At 43.6% G+C, this 19,925-nt stretch overlaps 2 protein-coding genes across 2 annotated transcripts in view; both read right to left on the bottom strand.

The window, feature by feature from the left end:
- Positions 1 to 472, bottom strand: part of Drc1 (dynein regulatory complex subunit 1) — a 36,926-nt gene extending 36,454 nt beyond the window's left edge. The window contains exon 1 of the mRNA XM_052186216.1: positions 134 to 472. Coding sequence (XP_052042176.1) covers positions 134 to 378 — 245 coding nt within the window. The 5' untranslated portion in view covers positions 379 to 472. The remainder of the gene's footprint in view (positions 1 to 133) is intronic.
- A 7,629-nt stretch (positions 473 to 8,101) lies between these two features.
- Positions 8,102 to 19,925, bottom strand: part of Selenoi (selenoprotein I) — a 38,932-nt gene continuing 27,108 nt past the window's right edge. The window contains exons 6-10 of the mRNA XM_052186214.1: positions 19,675 to 19,783; positions 13,648 to 13,696; positions 12,282 to 12,462; positions 11,238 to 11,423; positions 8,102 to 9,901 (exon numbers count right to left, since the gene is read on the bottom strand). Coding sequence (XP_052042174.1) covers positions 9,803 to 9,901; positions 11,238 to 11,423; positions 12,282 to 12,462; positions 13,648 to 13,696; positions 19,675 to 19,783 — 624 coding nt within the window. The 3' untranslated portion in view covers positions 8,102 to 9,802. The remainder of the gene's footprint in view (positions 9,902 to 11,237; positions 11,424 to 12,281; positions 12,463 to 13,647; positions 13,697 to 19,674; positions 19,784 to 19,925) is intronic.

The following is a 19,925-nucleotide window of genomic DNA, read 5'->3' as shown; positions in this document are numbered from 1 at the left end:
CCCAGGGTGTACGGGCGCATAAGACACACACACACACACACACCCCTCACCACAGGGCTTCCACCCAGCCGGGCCCCAGCTCCCCGCAAGGCACTCTGGACTCCCCATCGCTCCACCCTGCCATCCAGCTCACCGCCTTCGGGCTTCCTGGCGGGCAGCGATGCGCAGGCGCCGGGCCTGGATCCGCTCCTGCGGGTTATCCGAATGCACCGAGGGTCCGAGAATCGGGGTGGCTAAGTGTTCTTCTCCATTCTGCTCTAGGACCCCAATGGACGGATTCATGGCGGCGACCTCCCACCCACTGGCAGCTCGGCCTGGACCGGCGGCCCGGTTGCTAGGAACAAGCCGTTGCCAAGAGAAAGCAGTCACCTGACCCATCGCTGGAGCGCGGTCGCGCAGCGCTCCAGCCCAGCTTCTCTGTCGGGGACTAATAGTTGTTGTATATTTGTATCCCAGATACGGACTTTCCTCTCCTTGCCTCCATCTTGTTTGGAAGGGTTGGCCTGACCCCACGAAGGCAGCTGGAACAAACCACATCTCATTTCTCTCAGCATCCACTTACCAAATGAATATTCCTAAAAGGCACTTTCCTCCAAACTAACTGAGTCCCTGCAACACGAAAAGCTTTGTACAATAGACAGTGGCGTCCTTTCCTCAAGCAGAGTAGGAGACCACCTCAGCCCACTGCGTTTTTGAAAGGGTGAACCCAAGCACTCTCATCATCTGTAGCCACTACTTACAGAAAAAGGGAAGGGGGTGCAGGAGAGTGGTTTTGGGGAAAGGGACCCAGGACACCACCGCTCTCCCAAAGCAGCAGTCTGCAGGGGAAAAAAGACATCATCCCTAAGGCACCCCGTGTTCCCTTGTTAACAAAAATAATGTTAGGCCAGAGAGATGGCTCAGCAGTTAATGTTTATGGCCAAAGAGAGTGACAACCGACCGAGTTCAATCCTTTAGGGCCACACTGTGGAAAAAGAACCAGTTCTGACAAGTTGTCCTCAGACCTTCACACGCGCTGCAGTGGCGCACAAGCACATGAAAACATACGTGTAAAAAGTTGGGCTCTTTTTAGTGTACTTAAATTAAAAAATAGAATTAAACCCATGCCCGTGGGCTCGTGGAATGGCTCAATGGTAAAGGGTTTGCCCACACCAGCCAGGGGGTCTATTCGTGGGAGAACAGCCTGGACACACAAAACCAAACCAAACCACCACTCCCGTAACCCCACAACTCAGGAATGTGTTCTGGGTCATCCTGGGCTACAGAATGAGACCTTGTCTCTAAACTAAATGAATTAAAATAAGAAATGTAAAGCCCTACACCAAAATAATAATAATAATATAATTATAATACAATAACAACAACCCTTTTACACAGACATGGTTGTTCACAATCAGCCCTCTAGGAGGCTGAGATAGGAAGACTGTGAAGTTCTAGGTCAGCCTGGGCTACATTTCAAGACACTATGCCTAAAGCAAACCACTCCAGAGTTTTATTTTTGTAGCACTGGAGATGGAACCTAGGGCCTCAGGCAGGCTAGCTACTCCTTGACTTAGTGCTGATGATGGGGGTTTATGGCTCGGGGGAAGTTGCAATGCAAGAATGGGCTTGCTGTGTAAAACCTAATCCTCCACAATAGGAAAGCCCAGAAGACACGCCCTTCACAAGTCCTGTAAGATGCAAACTGGTGAGAGGCCACCTGCACATTTGAAGAGTTTTGTCGTCTTTGCTCATGCCAGATCTTAGGGTTGGAGGTGCCGCTGTTCAATTGAACGAGTTAAAGGCAATGGGACTAATTGGGCCCTGAGGCAGTGGGGGCCAGTGGGGGCCAGTGGCAGCACTGAATCGCCAGCAGCAAGGTGACTGTAGCTATATGGGCAGTGCAGACAAAACAATGTTCATAATGACGTAATTCGTAATAGCACAGGCAAGATGAATTTTATGACGGCATGACTCATACAGACCTTTGGTGCTGGCTAATCATGGTGTCTCCAGGCATGAAACAGATAAGGAGCCTCTGCGTTTGTTTGCATCAGAAAAAAAAAATCTCAAACAGATGAAAGAAAGGCTTTATTGGATTCTGGCAAAAGGTAGACTCAGCATCTATTTCCAGCCTTGAGCCAGTGTGCAGACCCAGAACCCCTTGAATGAAGGGGTGACCAGGTTCCCCCTAAGGAAGGACCTTGATAAGACCCCTAAAAGTTTTGCTGTTAGCCTTCTGCAGTTCTTCCTGAGAGGGACCTACAGCCTCTTACAAGGGTAACTGTACACTGGGGGAAAGAAAATAATCACTTTCCAAGGGCCATTAAATACTGGTTCTTAACTGATGCTGAACCCGGGAAATCCCTAGAAACATGTTGCCTTCCAGTTAAAGTAGGGGCTTATAGAGGTGAGGTAATTGATGGAGTTTGGGCTGGCATCTGACTTATCCACTGCTGCTCACTGCCCTCTTCTTGGTCACCCCCTCCCATAATCCTTCCCCCACCCCCTCTCCTTCTCCTCTGAGTGGATGCGGGCCCCCTTGGCATCCCCCCATCTTGGCACTTCGAGTCTCTGCAAAACTAGGTGCTTCCTCTCCCACTGAGGATGGCCCACGGTCTCCCTGCTCATGTGTAGCAATGTGCGATTTGTAAATTTTACCAATTAGATCTCCAAAAAGGAATCTTTATCCAATTTTAATACGTATTTTAAAAACTTATTTATTATCATCTTTAAAGTATGAGGGAAGGGGCATAAGACAGCTCAGGGGCAAAGGTGCTTGCCTGCCACCACACCTGCCACCACGCCTGACCACCTGAGTTCCATCCATGGGACTCCCATAGCAGAAAAGAAACAAAGCCCTCAGACTGTCCTGCCACCAACCGGTGGGCAGCAGCACACCCTTGCTGCCAATAAGCAGATCTTTAAAAATTAAGTGTGAGAAAAGGAACTGAGGGGCTGGCGGAGCCAGGAGCCATATCAGAGCTCGCATAACAGCTGAAAGGTTTGTTTTTCGAGCTTGAACTAGAGGGTGGGGATGCTGATCTGCTGTAGAGAGCATGCCCAGCATACACGAGATCCAAGGTTCAAGTCCCAGCACGGAATTAAACTGGCTACAGTGGCACATGCCCATGATCTTAGTGCCCGGCAAGTAAGGCGAGAGGGTCTAAAGTTCAGCCATCTCCAGCCACAAAGTATTTGATGCCAGGTGGCCTACATGGATGTCTTTAAAAAGTTAATAAAAATTGTAAAATGATTAGAAAAAAGCAAGTTTGTGGTTATTATTTCCTCACTTTCCCTGAGGAATCAAGTGATCATCTGTCTGGTACTGAAAAAGTCATACCCTGGATGGTCTTTGAAAGCAAGCTGGGCTTTTTTTGTTTGTTTTGAAAGATTTATTTATTTTATGTATGTGAGTGCACTGTCGCTGTCTTCAGACACACCAGGAGAGGGCATCTGATCCCCATTACAGATGGTTGCGAGCCACCATGTGGTTGCTGGGATTTGAACTCAGGATCCCTGGAAGAGCAGTCAGTGCTCTTAGCCGCTGAGCCATCTCTCCAACCCAAGCTGATCTTTTTTATATCTAACAAGCAATAACCAGAGCAACAATCCCCCTTTCAGGGCTAGCGATGTAGTTCAGCTGGATCCCCCACACATCCTAAACCAGGCTAGTAATGGCAGGAGGAAGGCGGAGATCCAAAATCAAAGCTTATTTTGAAATTTCAAGGAGCTAAGTAACACTTTAAAAAAAAACAAAACAAAAAAAGACAAAAATAAATCACTAAACCAAACAAAGCCCGTACCATCTCGCTTTATAACGTGTGACTGGTTCTGCATCAAGCAGCTTCTGCTTCCTGTTCCGTGCCTCCCCTTTGCATCTACCAAGGACAAAAAAAAAGACAACTAGAAAACAATTAAAAGGATTTAAAAATTATTTTTTATTACAATAAATATTTATCAATAAAGAGTTAAACAACTGAAAACTAAAACCTACTGCCTTAACTTTTGGAGTCCATAGCAGCAGACAGAGACATAAATCTAGTTGAATGGTCAAAGGTTTCTAGAATCTGGTGACAAGAAACAGGTCTTGATCATATGGACTAAGGACTGGGGAACAATAACATAGATAATGCAAAACTCACATTCAAATGACCCAGAGTATTCTACTATACATCGAATCACAAGATTCGGAACACTCCAGTAAAGTAAAGCAAGCACAAAGCTCTGCTTCAGCGACATCAAGTTATATCCCAGATGGAGTCCACAGGCACACTGCTCCCAAAGCTGCCTCCTAGCCGAGAGGGCCTGGCCGACCCAGAAACCTCAGCCCCAAGATAATAGCCAGCACTCTTGAAACCAGTCTTTCAGGCTCTCGGTTCCCTGGTGAAAGGGAAGTGGAATGTGATATACTTCAGGGCTTTCTCAGGGCTTAGATGACGTGGCGGGGAAAGGCTATGGCTCCAGGTGGGGAAGTGGCTTTAGATGTGTGTCATGGGCACACCAAGTCCATACAAAGCAACAGGCTAGTGAGGGTTGCCACCTGATATTCAAGAGTCAACTCCATTAGATACCATATCATATATACATACAGAGAACAGGTGTACATAGCCAATGTGTAAATATATAGAGCACATAGAAGCAGAGTAAATAAATGCTACATTAACACTGCAAGTCCTATGCAGGCCAGCTACAATTAAAAGTACTTGATGGGGAGATATTTTATGTTCTCTTCTTCATCTCTGGTATCTTTTTCATTCTTTGTGGCAAACATGCCCCACCTGCTCTAGTGGTGGTTTTTAAGTATCTGGGAAGAAATTCTACTCTTGCTTCAGAAGACTACAGAAAGCCTACCCATAAAGGCACCAAATTAAACCCACAGGGTCACAGTCCCTGTTGCCTGTTCTTGGCATAGAACACAAAACCTCACTCACAAAAGCAGTACTTTCTCTTCAGTTATCATCCAATGAGCTGTTAGGCAGGGAGGAAAAGAACACATGGATTCCTGCATACCTTGGTCATTACTGCCTTCCACTCTGCCCAAGAAGGGGGAGAGTTTGTTTTTTTAACTGAAACTCTGAGTTCGATGCTGAATTCTGCTTTCTTGGGACATTCTGAATGAGCTAATCATTATACATAATGGACATTCTTTGTCTGTGGAATGGCTGCTCTAATGAGAATAACGGTATGATAGCATGGACAGTAGAGTTGGCAAGCAGTTCTGATGCTTACTGCTGTTGAGTAACAGGAATCTTCTCAATGGGTCAGTGAAAGCAGGCCACCTCTGTAACCTGCGTGCTTACCAGGAATATCACAATCGAGACTTCATGGAGGATTACTTCTGTTTACCAAAAAACCCAATTCAACTCTTACCCAGAGAAACTGCTTAGAAGATCTTGGCCAACATGACAGGAAGCACCCACGGTCAGCCTGACAAGAAGCACCCACAGTCAGCACAACAGGAAAGACCCACAGCCAGCCTGACAGGAAGCACCCACAGTCAGCACAACAGGAAAGACCCACAGCCAGCACGTGGTTACTCTCTGGCCTCACCACTATCTCTGATTTCCGCTTAGTGCTCCTGGAAGGGCACTAGGTTCTAGTCCCATGTTAGACTCTCAATGGCCACCGTCCAGCTGCCACAAAAGCAAGCGGACTCTCTGACTCCACCCAGCTCTCTAAGAATGATATTCTGAAAGGGAAGACAACAATCTAAAAGCCCAGAACAACCTTTCCTTTCCACTCGAAGATATTTTCCTACAGACAAGGCCTTGTCAGATGCTCTAAAATCCTTGTGTAGAGCTTTCTTTCCATCCGGGGAACCCAGCCGTCCTCAATGAATGAACAAACCCCCTTGCTCAGGCTGCCCGTGGGAGGGTGCAAACGTCAAAATTCCTTCTGCTACCCTACACACGAGCTCAACAGATATCTATAAAAAACACATCCCTGCTTAAAAGACAGCCGGCGTTTTCTCTCTCTCTTTCGAGCAAAGCATATTATTAACATGCAGGTTAGAGAGTAAGCTACACTTAGATTATAAAACACTGGACATAATTCAGCTAGCAAGTGCAATTCCCACGCTCATCACAGACACACCTCTCACTCTCTGGAAAAGTTAGGCCACCAAGGTTTACCGCATACCTCGAGGTCACTGCCTGCTGTGATGCCAACCATGTGTAGATGATTTAGAAACAAAGCCAAAAAAAAACACCTAATACGCACAAGCCGCTGGGTTACATAATTAATAAAGGAAAAGCAGAGATTTATGCTAGTTTTTGAAAATTCCTAGAGCATCATACATTCAGGTTTTGCAGTGATTAATGAACAGCACTTTACTGTTTCCTAACAGTTGCTTTAAATGCAAAGCTCTTCACTGCCCCCTGCTAGGTTAACATTCTTTCTGGAAGGCTGGCGTAGGGCAGCGAACTATAATAAGATCACTCGCCCACAGTGAATGAAAATAGAGCATGCTGCCTTAAAATGGTACTTCATTGGACCAAGAAAATTCTGGTCTGACGTCACAGGGCTCCTAAAGAGGACTTGATCTTTTCCAGAATAAGACCCGATGAGAGCATTCTGACACAAGTGTCTCCACAACCAACTCCACCTCTGCATCTGTTTCTGGGTAGTTTGGAGAACCAGAGTCAGAGCTGCAGACCTCAGGTTTAACCTTCTCTAGAGCTGTTCCCGCTCCTTCACCAGCCAAGAGATTTCCAGTACTCACCAGGTGAATGTGGCAACATCTGGCTGCAGCGAGTGGTTGCTGTCCTAGGTGCTGGCTCCTGACTTTAAGCACCTCCAAATGACCTGTTTATTCTCTATAGGTCACGGAGTTGAAGTCAGCGTCAGGAAGCAAGGTGGCTTTCATACCCTTCTGACCACACACACTCCCTTAATGTATTTAGTGTTTGCTACCCCCGATGTACTCCTCTCTTCCAGTGCCTCAGGATGAGCAAATGGCCTATCAGCAGTGCTACTGGAACACCCTAAACCATGCTCAACATTTTCTTTTCAAAATTGGAATTAAAAGTATTTCAATCATAATAATTGAAATGCCAAGGAAGAATGGTTATATTTTTACTTCAAAGTCACGGTAGTGCTCTAAAACCTATAAACTCTATTACTATTTTTGAAGCAAAGACAGTGATTATGGCAATTTCAAGCAGTGAACTACAATAAGATCATAAATGTCATTGAAAGATCAGGCGGCAGCCTCTATCCAAGTACTGTTAATGTTTTTATATTCCACACCCTCTCAAACACAGGGAGATTATTCTCTGACAAGCTTGAAAAGGCTTTTTCATGCCATAACCTGAAAGAAACTTCTGCCAGTGTCTGTAACATGGGTGGGTCCAGCAGCATAAATGCAATTTACCAATGCAAACGCCCAGACTGGGTAAGGCCCCTATTCCTCAAGTACAGAAAGCATGTGTGTATGCTCCCACCCGTGACGCTGCTCTCCAAGGGCAGCTCCGTGTTGCCTGGGAAGAGCTGTGGGGTAAACTCACCCAGACAGCGTGCATAAGCTTGCAGTACCTTTTACACTTGGGAACATGTATAGGAAGGGGCGTGCCAGATACACAGAGCTCCTGACAACCACCCCTGCATCCGCTGCTGTACCGTGACAACACACGGGCATCTCAAGCCGCACTACCAAGACGGAGGGTGTGAGCAGGCTCGGAGGGGCTCACAGTCCACAGGGTTCTGAAACACTGCTCGCTTCCATGTCCCTTGCCAGCAGCATGCTCTTCCAATTCAACAGTGACAACAAAACTAACCAAAACTAACTGGAAACACAACTTTTTACTATCACAGAGGCATGTTTAAAAAAAAAAAAAGGCACAAAACATTTTCTTTCAAATCCACTTGATGCAATAAAGAGAACATACATTTGGAAAAAAAAAGAAAAAAGAGAAAAAAAGAAAAAAAAAGTCCCAAAATGATAGGACATGATTTTTCAGTCTACTGTACAAGGTGAAGAAAGCCTGTGGTCAAATTCATTATTTTATAAATATTTATCAGTTATTTTCCTTTATACAAATGAATATTTTTGTGTACAAGATCGACAAAACAGTAGAATGATTAGCCAAACACCTTCTAACAAGCTCACGCAGAGCACGGGTCACAGAACAGTCACCTCCACGGAACTGCCTCACCTTTGTGGCCTCCGTGATGGCAATTTATTAACGAACACAGAATCCATTATCCATTTCCACATCAACTCTCACCAATTTTTGCTTTCATGTTTTTGTCTCAGAGAATGTCCCCAAATACACGCAAGCTTTACAAATGATTAAAACTGAGCACAGAGCTGTAAGTTAGCACAGAACTGTAATCCTGGATGCATTTCCAACAGCCTGGATAACAATGATTAAAATTTTAAAATGTTTACATGACGTACCAATGGTTTTGTTTTTTTTCACAAAGCAGCAAACATATTCAACAAAGGAATGAGCTATAATATTTAAGGATGGTCACATTCATAGATAAATAACAGTTATGAATTTAATTACATATCAACACAGTGGTGCCTATTTTATCCAAGTGCAACCTGTCCAAAAAAAAGGGTTTAAGACACACTCTTCATTTAAGCACAAACCTCATTCAGTAGAAAATAAAATCAGCAAGTAAATTTCACCACCACCAAAGTAAATAAAGAAAAAGTCCAAAGGAAAAAAATCTCCACATTCATAAAAAGTCGTGATTTATAAAATAACCACAATACAGCAAAAGGGTTTTTTTTTTACGTTGTCAGTAAACCTCAAAAATTATTTTAAGTCAAGGGAAGTAAATACTCAGTAAGGCATATATATCAAAAGTTTTCTTCAAATAGGGAGATGGGCAAGTTAGGGGAGAGAGACTATCTCTCTGCTTTATCCTCTATGGGAATAAAGACCACAGCAGCTCACCCAAGGAGAGAAGAAAAGCAAGAGAAGACTGGACAGACAGATCCAGGGTGCTAACTGTGGTCAGTGTGGAGCTCTGAGACTCCTAACTCCGGCTTAAATTTCCTCTCACAAGGTACTTTATCTATATCCTCACATGTAAGTAACACAAGATTGGGACTGTCACATGTATTCTTAAAAATCACAGCTCACAGGCACCCCATCCTAGCAATGCACTGCTGATAGAGGAACAGCCACAATTAGACAATGAGCTATGCCACAACGGCCAGCTCTAATTACAGCCCAGTCCCTACTAAGTAACAGAAGAACATTTCACTCTAAAAGAAAATTAAACCATTCATCGGGATTTAGCTATAATAAGAGCCAGGATACGAGACGACCTCCATAGCAGGTGGGAAAGGCAGTTCACTGGAGAGCAACCAGGATTTGGCATCTGTACCCTGTCCTGGAGTCACTGGCACCTCTGGCCGAAAAGACTTTTTTGATGCTTTTCTTCATTATATTTGGGCTGTCTATCACTCACACAGCTAAGGACTACCATAAAGTATCGAATATTAAGACATGCTGTGGCTATCTGAATGTCATTAGTGTTCCCTGAATCAATCTGGGGACCTTAAACATAAAAGTAAATCATCTTCAACTCTGTAGGAGTCAAAACGTCATGGACTCATGAAGCTAGGAACATGTAGCTGGTTTAATGTACACTGTGCTTAACCAAGTGTCTCATGGTTTTATAAAAAATAAAATAAAGTAAGCTGGGAGTTAGAAAGTCCATAATCCCACAAGCTGAGACCACGTTTCGTTCTTGCTGTCCATACAGCACGCACTGAGAGCCCACGTCCGTCAAGCAGATCCGGTGAGTTCACTGGTGATGGATGAAGTATTTACACGCATTTATTTACAGTACTTTCTCAAGGTTACAGGCCAATGTTCTTTTCTTCCATTCCTAGTCAATCTGAGTTTGGTTTCCTCAATGAAAAAGGATAAATCTGAAAATGTCGGCTCAGCTGCTTCACCTACAGAAAACCAGAACACACGACAGTGACAAACACGGACTGATTCTTCTGGGAACATGCTCAGAATTCACCTCTGCACACAACTTACTGGCACAGTAAAAACTGCCACAAACAGGAACGGTTCTGCGGGACCAAATTCTAGTTCTTCTGTGAGCCTTCCAGAGCAGACAAATAACACACTCAAAACTACTGAGAACTACAGGATTGCCTGACCCACACCAGCTAGTATAGAAAACAATTACCTTGGCAACTAAGAGTCTGCATTTAGCCTCTTAAACTCTACTGGGCAATGCTTCCTAGCCTGGATGGAACCTGTGGACCCAAGGGCCATATTGGCTACTATATCCCTGGCAGGAGACAATTCTTTGATACTTTTCACTTATATGTTAGTAGCCCATGTCAAGATTTTGTGTGGTTTCTAGTTAGAAGTAGCAAATGCCACAAAAACAGACAAAAATGGTGCTCTTTCTGTTAGCATGTTTATTTTCCATTTTTCTTAAAATTTATTTAAGTTAAGCTATTAATGTCTATGGGCATTACTTGCATATATGGCTGTTCACGTGTGTAGTGCCCATGGAGGCCAGAAGAGGGCATTTGATCCCCTGGAACTGGAGTTACAGATGGCTGTGAGCCTTCATGTGGGTGCTGGGAACCAAACCCAATGAAGAACGGCCAGTGCTCTTGACCACTAGGCCATCGTCCCCGCTCCCTGTTTTCTTTTTACATGTATTTCTTTGGGGGAGGGGCACATGTCTGCCCTGACTCGGATGTGGAGCCAGAGGACAGTGCAGGAACTGGTTCTCTCCGTCTTCCGGGAGGGGCTGAGATGGAACGTAGTCACAACTGAGCAAGTGGCTCCAGGAGAACGTCATTTTTATGTATTATTGTTGTGTATGTGTATGGTACACAATGTGCTGTGTCACACATGTGGATGTGTGGAGATCAGGGACCAGTTCCTTACATGGTTAGGAACAGCCAGAGGAGTCCTAGTAGCCAATAGTATTTGTTTTCCCCAAATTAACTTAGTAAGCAATAAAACTGTTCTAGGATCAAAGAAGCAGAGAAACACAAACTAATGGGATTTACCTGGTCCCACAGAAAGAAAAGAACAGAACGATGTTTTCTCAATTAAAAAGAAAAAAATCACTTATATAATGATTTAGAACAAGAACTCACTTAAAAACCATCTGCAGTTGCTATAAGCACCATCACCTATAACTTGGGCATACCCTCCACATTTCCAGACTGCACTACGCAGCCCCCCTGCAGCTCCCCACCGTGGCCTGCATCCTTCTGTATTCCCAAGAGGCAGTCCTCTCTGTTCTCTATCACTTACCACGTGCACTCCATAGTGGATGTGAGCCAGAGTGAAGGCGGCCGTAAGTGTGTAAAGGAGAACACTCTCCAGGCGGGAGGTGGCCCCACCCATGATCACTGTCGCCACAACCAAGCAGAGAGGAAGCAGCAGCCAGTTCAAAGTCGGGCACCGTGTGCTGCTCATTTGGCAAACGATTAGCTGACACTTGGGAGAAGCAAGAAGAGGGGAGGAAAAGGGGGTATTAATTAGCAAAGCATGTTTAAAGCTAGCCACATCCACATTTAAAGAGTTTTCCAGAATGTATCAATTTTCAATTGTTCTCAACTGCTCAGGGTCCTAACTGCCCCCCCCCCCCAGTCCCACCCTTAAAGCACAGCTCTTGGGACGGTATCAGAAGAGACTAAGACAATGTAGCAAGGATGTTTGCTGGTTAATCTCCACTCAACTTGACTAGACTTTGAATCATCTTGGAAACACACTCTGGGCGTGGTGTATCTGTGGAGGAGCTTGGAGGAGCTTCTGGAGGTTTAAAGGAGAAAGGAAGGCCCACTCTGCTTGAGACAGAGCTATAGGCCCCTTGCTGCTTCCTCACTGGAGATGCCATGCATCCCCGACACCCCTGCTGTGGTCAACTGTCTCCTGTCTTAAAGCAGAAGCCAATGCTGAACTCTTCCTTAAGCTGCTCTGTACTTTGCCATGAGATGAGAAATGTACGAATAATATAGATGCTATAGGGGCTGTTCCTTCACAGCATAGAAAAACAGCTGGGATAAAAAGAAGCAGCTCCCAATTTTAAAATTCTATGCTTTGTGAAGAACAATTTCAAAACAGCCTCCTAAGCCTTGGCATAACTAGGTTTCTTCATGGTAGTGAAGAAACAACCTCCAACCTCTGACCTCCAACCAGTCATAAACTCCTTTCAAAGCTGCTTTGATTCTTTTTTATTTTGCTATTTTGGTTTTCTGGGAGAGGGTCTCATGTAGCCCAAGCTGGCTCTGAATTACAGGTGAAGCTATCATATCTGGCTTATATGATTTTTTTTTAAAAAGAATAAAGTCTTACTGTGATATTGGCAAAAGCTGTTCCAACCATGAAGTAGAATATTCTAGGGTGTGCTTCTAAAATATCTGAAGGTGACCGGAGGATCCACACTGTACACAACGTGAAGAGCAAACACGGAGAGAAGAAGGGGACCATGGCTTCATAGACAGAATTGTGCTTCAGAGTGTTGCTCTTATAGCTTCTGAAAAGTCGATACAGAATGCTACATATAAGACATATCGTGGAGAGCTTTTGGAGCCACGTCTAGAAACTTGGCAGGAATTTGACATTGGGCTAGGACAGGGAAGTAGGCCCAGATATCCTGGTCATCCTGATAAGCCCCTGGAAACAGTGATCATGGGATTTAGTTTATTGCTTGTTTGTTCCTTATCTAGAACTGAAATTGATCGTGGGATTTTATTGCCTGTTTGTTCCTTATCTAGAACTGACATTATGTGCATGTACTTAAAATGGTATAAAAGCAGACTGGGAAAAAATAAACCTGCTTCAGCCTCAGAACAGGCTGGAGTCCTGCTACAGTGTGATCTAACTATCTTTTTTCTTTTTAATCCTTGCTCGCTCCCTGGAGAACCCATTGACTGACTGAGCTGGCTTAGTCTACATATGCCTAACATTCATCGTCTCCAGACTAGTTCCACATATATGCTTACTGTATATTTACAATCCTATCTACTGCACAGAGAACCAGCATCATTAACCCCACTTTAATAGAAGGTTAATTTAGGATGAAATGCTCTAAATTTATAATTGCTACCAGGGCCAGGACTAAAACTGAAGTTCAGACCCTAATTAATCATGAGTTCACAGGACTGAGACGTGAAAGAACAAAATATATTTTTACAAAACAAAGCAAGTGAGGGTAGCCAGCAAAGATGGGGTGTGCAAAGTCAGAACTGGAGCTCCACCTCAACTCTACTATAGAGACCATCCCCACAAAGGCAGGACCATCCACACAGCCTCTTACATGAGAAGGAAGGTCAACATAAAGTCTGGTGCTAACCTACTCAGAAGGCTTATGGTCTTATAAACTAAATCCTTCATTAAAAGAATTTGAACAAATCAGTATTAACAAGAAAGTACCTACTGATTCACTCAAACCCGAAGGCTGCAGAGCCCAAGACCTTAACAAAAGAACTGACCATTTTATAATTAAAGTGACATTAGCCAACAGAGATAACCTCAATTATGTCAATTATCACTCTAGATCTGAAATATAGGTTTTAAAACCATTTCAAAATGTCCACATTACAAAAAGTAAACAGATCTTTAAATTCTGCTAACCATACAACTGCTGAAGAGTTTTTCTTTCCTTTGTTTCTCCACAACTCAAAAACAAAAACAAAACAAAACAAAACAAAAAACTTACCTAAAAAAGTTTAATAAACTCATTGGAAGAGTCACACATAATGCACACCCTAAAAGGAAGAATATTTAAATTGTTATAAATTATTCCAGAGTGCCTATTTGAAGTTAGTGCATCCATGCAAAACGCCCAGGTGTTTTAGAGTCAGTGGTCTTTAGATTCAAGCTCATCTCTACAGCAAAGCTACTCTTGTAAACACATTTGCAGGTGAAGAGCAAGCCCAGGCTGGGTAGATCCGCGGAGGCCGCAACCCGCCTGGACGCTGATCTGCCTGGACGCTGATCTCGGTTCATCATCAGCTGTCAAAGAACCATAACCCTGGGCAACCCAACTTTCCCCTGCCTCATTTTCCTCATTTTTGTAGCAGAATAGTAAAATAGTAATGCACAGGGTCTGAGAACTGCACGGGTCATTCATTACACATGAAGACGCTGCAACAGCACCCAGCAGAGTAACCGGAAATCTATAGGAACTCCAAAGCAGGCCGGGCGAACCACTCAGGAGCTGTTTCCAGTTTTCAATCTTCCTAGAATCTCCAGTTTCTCCCCTCCCTATCCATGCCAGGGCCATTCTAAGGGACTCCACCCCTTTGCTGGGACACTGTGGCCCAGCTCACCCTGTCAAATCCTATCATTTGCTTTCAGTCTTAGCATTCATCCGCTCATCCTGCCCCCAGAAACTATACTCTTGAAACCCACCAAGATTCCCACTGGTAAGCTCTGTGTCACTTCTGACTTTGAAGGTGACTTGGTTCACTCCTGAGTGACTGTGGCTCCTCCTACTGCATATCACTAGTAGGACATTCCCCTCTTTGCCTGAAAATCAATTCATATTCATAACCTGCTGTACTAGCCACAAACTCTTATTTCAGCGGCCCCTGTACTGGAATTACAGGGTGCTCTACCACACCCAGCTAAGGATCTTTCTCTCAACTCCAACCACTGCTTCTGGAAAGTGAGCAGCTGCATCTTCCTGAACAGATCAGCAGCTCCAAGCTGCAGCGCCCAGCTGGATGGGGATGGACTGGATGATTTTCCTAGTGTCTTTATCTTCCTGTTTCGCAGTCCCAGGGGAGGAAGAACCCAGCACACACACTAGCAAGTGCTCCTCCATCTGATCCCCAACTTTGGCCCTCCAGTGTGCTTTATAATCCCAGAGTATAAATCCCCAATCCTTTCTTTCAATCTTTAAGTCAAATACCTTGCAGTTTCTGGTACCCTACATAGACTTGTGATCTTATAAGGGATCAAAGTTAGAAAACAGCCTTGTGAAACAATTCCAAGTAAATGAATGAATGAATAAACAAAAATCCATTTCTAAAATGTTGGCTAAAAGAAAAAAAAAAACACTAAAAGATGAACCTGGTCAGTATCTTATGTCAAAAGAAATGTTAGGCAGGAGTGCACACAAAACTCCAAAACTTAGGCTGAGGCAAAGGAGAAGATGAGTTTTTGGCCAACCTGCACTACATAGAAAGTTCCAGATCAGGCTAGACTAAAGAGCAAACTGCCTCAAAAATAAATAAATAATTTTACATTAATTATTCTACTTCCAAAGCCAACTATAATCAAGTTTTCTACATGAAACTATGTGAGGGGGCAGGGAGCTGTCAGGAGGAAGGGAGGGTCAGTTGTATTTCTCGGGAGCTCTTAGCGCTCATTCACTCTAAACCAGGGCTCACTGGAGGGCCGATGCTAACCTGAGGCTCTAAGTCACTGGGATAAGGCGGAGACAAATTTGTTATCAATCAATCACAATGAGACATCTTGGTGGGGAGAGACTATAAGCACGGTAAGCATGGAGACAGACACTCTACGTTCTGTTTAAGTCACCAAAGGATAAAGCTGTTTATGTCTTCTCCAACGGGAATGTATCCTATGTTCTGGAAAGAACACTTAGCTGTTAAAGGTTGATCTATGTAACTATCAAGTATGCAGTAGTGAACCCACATATGCAGACCTGCTTTTCACAGTGCTATAACTTATGGACAGACTTTAAAATACAGAGAGTAAAATAGCTACAGAAAAATCAAAGAACTTATTTTAAAAAAGCATTAAGTGAAATGAAATGCAACCTAAGGAGACAGACACTCTGCGTCTGTTTAAGTCACCAAAGGATAAAGCTGTTTATGTCTTCTCCAACGGGAATGTATCCTATGTTCTGGAAAGAACACTTAGCTGTTAAAGGTTGATCTATGTAACTATCAAGTATGCAGTAGTGAACCCACATATGCAGACCTGCTTTTCACAGTGCTATAACTTATGGACAGACTTTAAAATACAGAGAGTAAAATAGCTACAGAAAAATCAAAGAACTTATTTTAAAAAAGCATTAAGTGAAATGAAATGCAACCTAAGGATAATGTGGCTACAAAAAGCAAAAACAAACAAACAAAAAAAAAACTCAAAAGCCAAAAAAACTTATTTTTCACATTTCTAACTTATCACATAGTAACATTTGTAGTAATAAAAATCACCAAGATGTAGGGCTGGAGAGATGGCTCAGCTCTTAGGAGCACTGTCTGGTCTTCCCGAGGACCTGGGTTCAGTTCCCAGCACTTATATGGTGGCTAATAACCATCTTTAACTCCAGTTCCAGGGGACCTGACATCATCTTTTGGCCTTTGTAGTACATAGATATATGTGCAAGCAAAATATTCATATGCATAGAATTAAAAAACATAAAATAAGCCATCAACATGGGGCTGAAAGATGACTCAAGAGAACTAGCTACTCTTGCAGAGAACCCGGGCTCAGTTCCCAGCACCCACTTGGTGGCTCACAACTATCTGTCACCCCAGATCCAGGGATCCAGTGACCCTTTGTCCTCCATAGGCACAGGCACATACATGGTACACAGACATATATAAACAAAAGCACGAATAAACATGAATAAAAACAAACAAACGACAAAAAGCTCTACCAAGCTAAAAAGTATCTAGAAGTTTAAAAGACAAGTGAGAAACCTAGTCAACCCAAAGGATTAATGCACCTAAAACACAAGTGCCTCTAAGAATAAAGGAAGTGACCAATAATTCTATTAGGGAAAACAGGCTAGAGAATATAAGCCACACAGAAAAACAAACATAATGGCTGTTAAGCCTGCGTGAGTTCATTCATGAGAAAGGCAGACTGAAACTTTACAAGTATATCATTTCTTACCTATCAGGGTAACTAATGTGACAATAAGCTATGATGGTAAAACTATAAATAAGCATTTTTACAATCACTCACAGGCATGCACAATCAACAATAGTATGGAAGTGTTCAACACAACCACAGTGCATGATCTGTACTTCACGAACTATTCAACTTCTAGGGATCTCTTCCATACTAGCCTAGGGAAAAAAAATATAAAAAGACACACACAGACTACACTACAGCACTGTGTGCAACAGCGAGAGCACAGAGGCAGCCCAAACACTGGCTGAACTGCTATGGCACATCCACACAGTGAAGTATCGGGAAGCTGGAGGAAGAGACATGGAAATCCTTATATACTACTATAGTGGGTACACTATCAAGTGTGTGTGTGGCAACTACAAAGAAAATGAGAAAATGAAACATGCATTTACTTACAATATGGAAACAAGGAAAATCTAAGCCATAAGTTATAAGCTAAGAACAGGGTTGGAGAGAAAGATGGCTCAGTGAGTAAAGATGCTTTACCGTCAGCCAAGCTCAGAGCCCCATCCTGAGCCCACATGGAGGCTTGTCCACTGACCTACACACACACACACACACACACACACACACACACACACAAATAACAAGCAAAAATGGCTGAGGGAAAAGAATCGGTAGAATAAAAATTACACTTCTATAAATATATTGCTTTATAGATTTCACTTTGTAATCATGAATACCTTCTATAACTAGAAAGAAAAAAAATTTAAAAAGCCAATGCTTGTATGCTGAAGTAAAATATAAACATATATATATCTGAAGATGATCTCACAATACAAAGCAGTCCCTTTATTATCAGATTCCATTTGGAACCGTTTGAATTTATGTTATTTTTATCATAAGACTAGCTTTAGTCCCCCACCTGTCTGCCAAATGAAGGGCTAAACAAAGCCCATCAATGTCTGCAGTCCCACCAGGTGAAGGACACTCAAAGTTGGAACTGACATACAATGCCTGAACCCTCTCATCATGATTATACCGAGACAACTAGACGGTGTGTGCTTCCTACTGTGGACATGCTAACTTTCAAGTTAGCCGAAGGAGGCATCAGCAGGACAGCTGACCAGTAAAGGAAAGCACCAGCAGTCTGGAAAGCAGTAAAAAGTGAAGGATTCCAGGTTACTATTTTAGGGGTCCTAGAAAAAGTACTAAAGATCTAAGTAGAATAGAAGGCATATTTGCAGGCTATTGATCTATTGCTTCATCTAAACACACCCTCCCTACTCCTGCTGGTGCACCCTGTTAAAGGGTAGATTAGAAAAGGCTTAGGAACATCTGATGACTGCTGTAGTCAGTGCAGACCTTTCTGTGGTTCTGGCCCACACACTTAGGAATCACTATTTTAGCTACCAGATGTTTATTTGTATGGAGTGGTTTTATTTTATGTTGCTGTTTTTTTAAACCTTTGCTCTCCTACTATTAGTGAGTCTCAACCAGGCAGCTTGTCCTGTGGAGTTTACAGAAGAAAACATGAACCAGGCAGCTTGTCCTGTGGAGTTTACAGAAGAAAACATGAACACCGATTATATGGGAATTTTTTAAAAATGCAAACCATGTGCTTTAATGGATATTTAGGCTAGTCATGTGGACAACACATCTTTAATCCCAGCACTTGGGAACTGGGGGCAGGAGGATCAGGAATTCAAGGCCAGCCTTGATTACATAAAATCCTGCCTCAAAAAAGAAAAAGGAAAAAAAAAGGAAAAATAACCTGGGCTGAGGTGACAGTGGGAAGAGGCTCTGCGGCAGACAGGAGGCTTCTGAGACAGTCACAGACAGGGCATAAGGATGGTGTAGTGGCTATTCCTGGTTGTCAACCTGACGCTTATCTGGAATGAACTACAATCCAGAATTGAAGGCACACCTGTGATCCTAATCTGGAGGCTGAGAGATACAAGTTTCTGACCTGGATCTTGGCAGAGATCTTGAGGCCTAGTGGCTATGAATCCCAGAAGGCAGGGAGATCTCAAGGTCATCAGAGAAAAGTCCCAGATCAAGGCCTGGTGTTACACACCTTTAATCTGGGCCACACCTTCTGCTGGAGACTTACATAAGGACATTGGAAGAAGGAAGATTCATACATTCTCATTCTCATTCTCTCTCTCTCTCTCTCTCTCTCTCTCTCTCTCTCTCTCTCTCTCTCCCCCTCCCCCTCCCCCTCTCTCCCTCCCTCCCTCCCTCCCTCCCTCCCTCCCTCCCTCCCCCCCTCCCTCCCTCGCCTGTTTGCTTCGCCTGTTTGCTTCCTGGGACTGAGCAACTGCTAGATCCTCGGACTTCCATCCACAGCTGCTCCTGACCATTGCTGGGGAGTTGGACTACAGACTGTAAGTCATCAACAAATTCCCTTACTATACAGAGACTACCCATAAGTTCTGTGACTCCAGAGACCCCTGTCTAATACAGATGGTGACCACAACCAAAAGTCTTCAGCCTTCAGTGACATAAGGGAGGAATCCAAGAAGAAGAGAGGCTTAATCTTTTAGGTGGATGAATAGGTCATAAAATCTCCATATATCATCTATCGTATTCTTTCAAATCAACAATTTTCAGCTTGAGGTAGGTATGAAATGTCCACTAAATGTAGACTCTCTAACACAGGCTAGACTAAACTGAATAATAATCTAACAAAGCTCGTGTGGTGATCTCCTGTGGTATCCCTCTCTGGTTAGAAAAGGCTTGGTACTCAACAACAAAAGCCGCCTTGTTTCTGTTCACATTCTGGCGGACACTGCACAGGGTCGCAGGGCGCCTGATGGAGAACAGGGACGAGGTCACCCCTCGCTACAGTCACACCGGCTTTTATAACAAAGTGAGGTTAAACAGGCTTCGACATGGAGCTTCTTACCAATAATCATTGCAGTGAATAGGTCTCTATATAAGAAATTAAACAGGAAAGGTTCATACCAGGCCTCAACTCCCACAACCGCAGTCACTATGTAGACAAAAGAAATAGTCTGGAAGGGAAACAGACAGAACAGAGGCATTAACAGATGAAAATCCAGGGAGCCAGCAATGCTCTCTGCAGCACTAAGTCTTATTAAAGTGATTACTAAAAATGAGCTGAAATTTGCTATATCTACCTGCCTGTAAGAGACT

This window comes from Apodemus sylvaticus, chromosome 6 (genome assembly GCF_947179515.1).
Source record: "Apodemus sylvaticus chromosome 6, mApoSyl1.1, whole genome shotgun sequence".
NCBI lineage: Eukaryota > Metazoa > Chordata > Mammalia > Rodentia > Muridae > Apodemus > Apodemus sylvaticus.
Note: the sequence above shows the minus strand (reverse complement) of the source record. Positions and strands in the feature narration are given on the sequence as shown.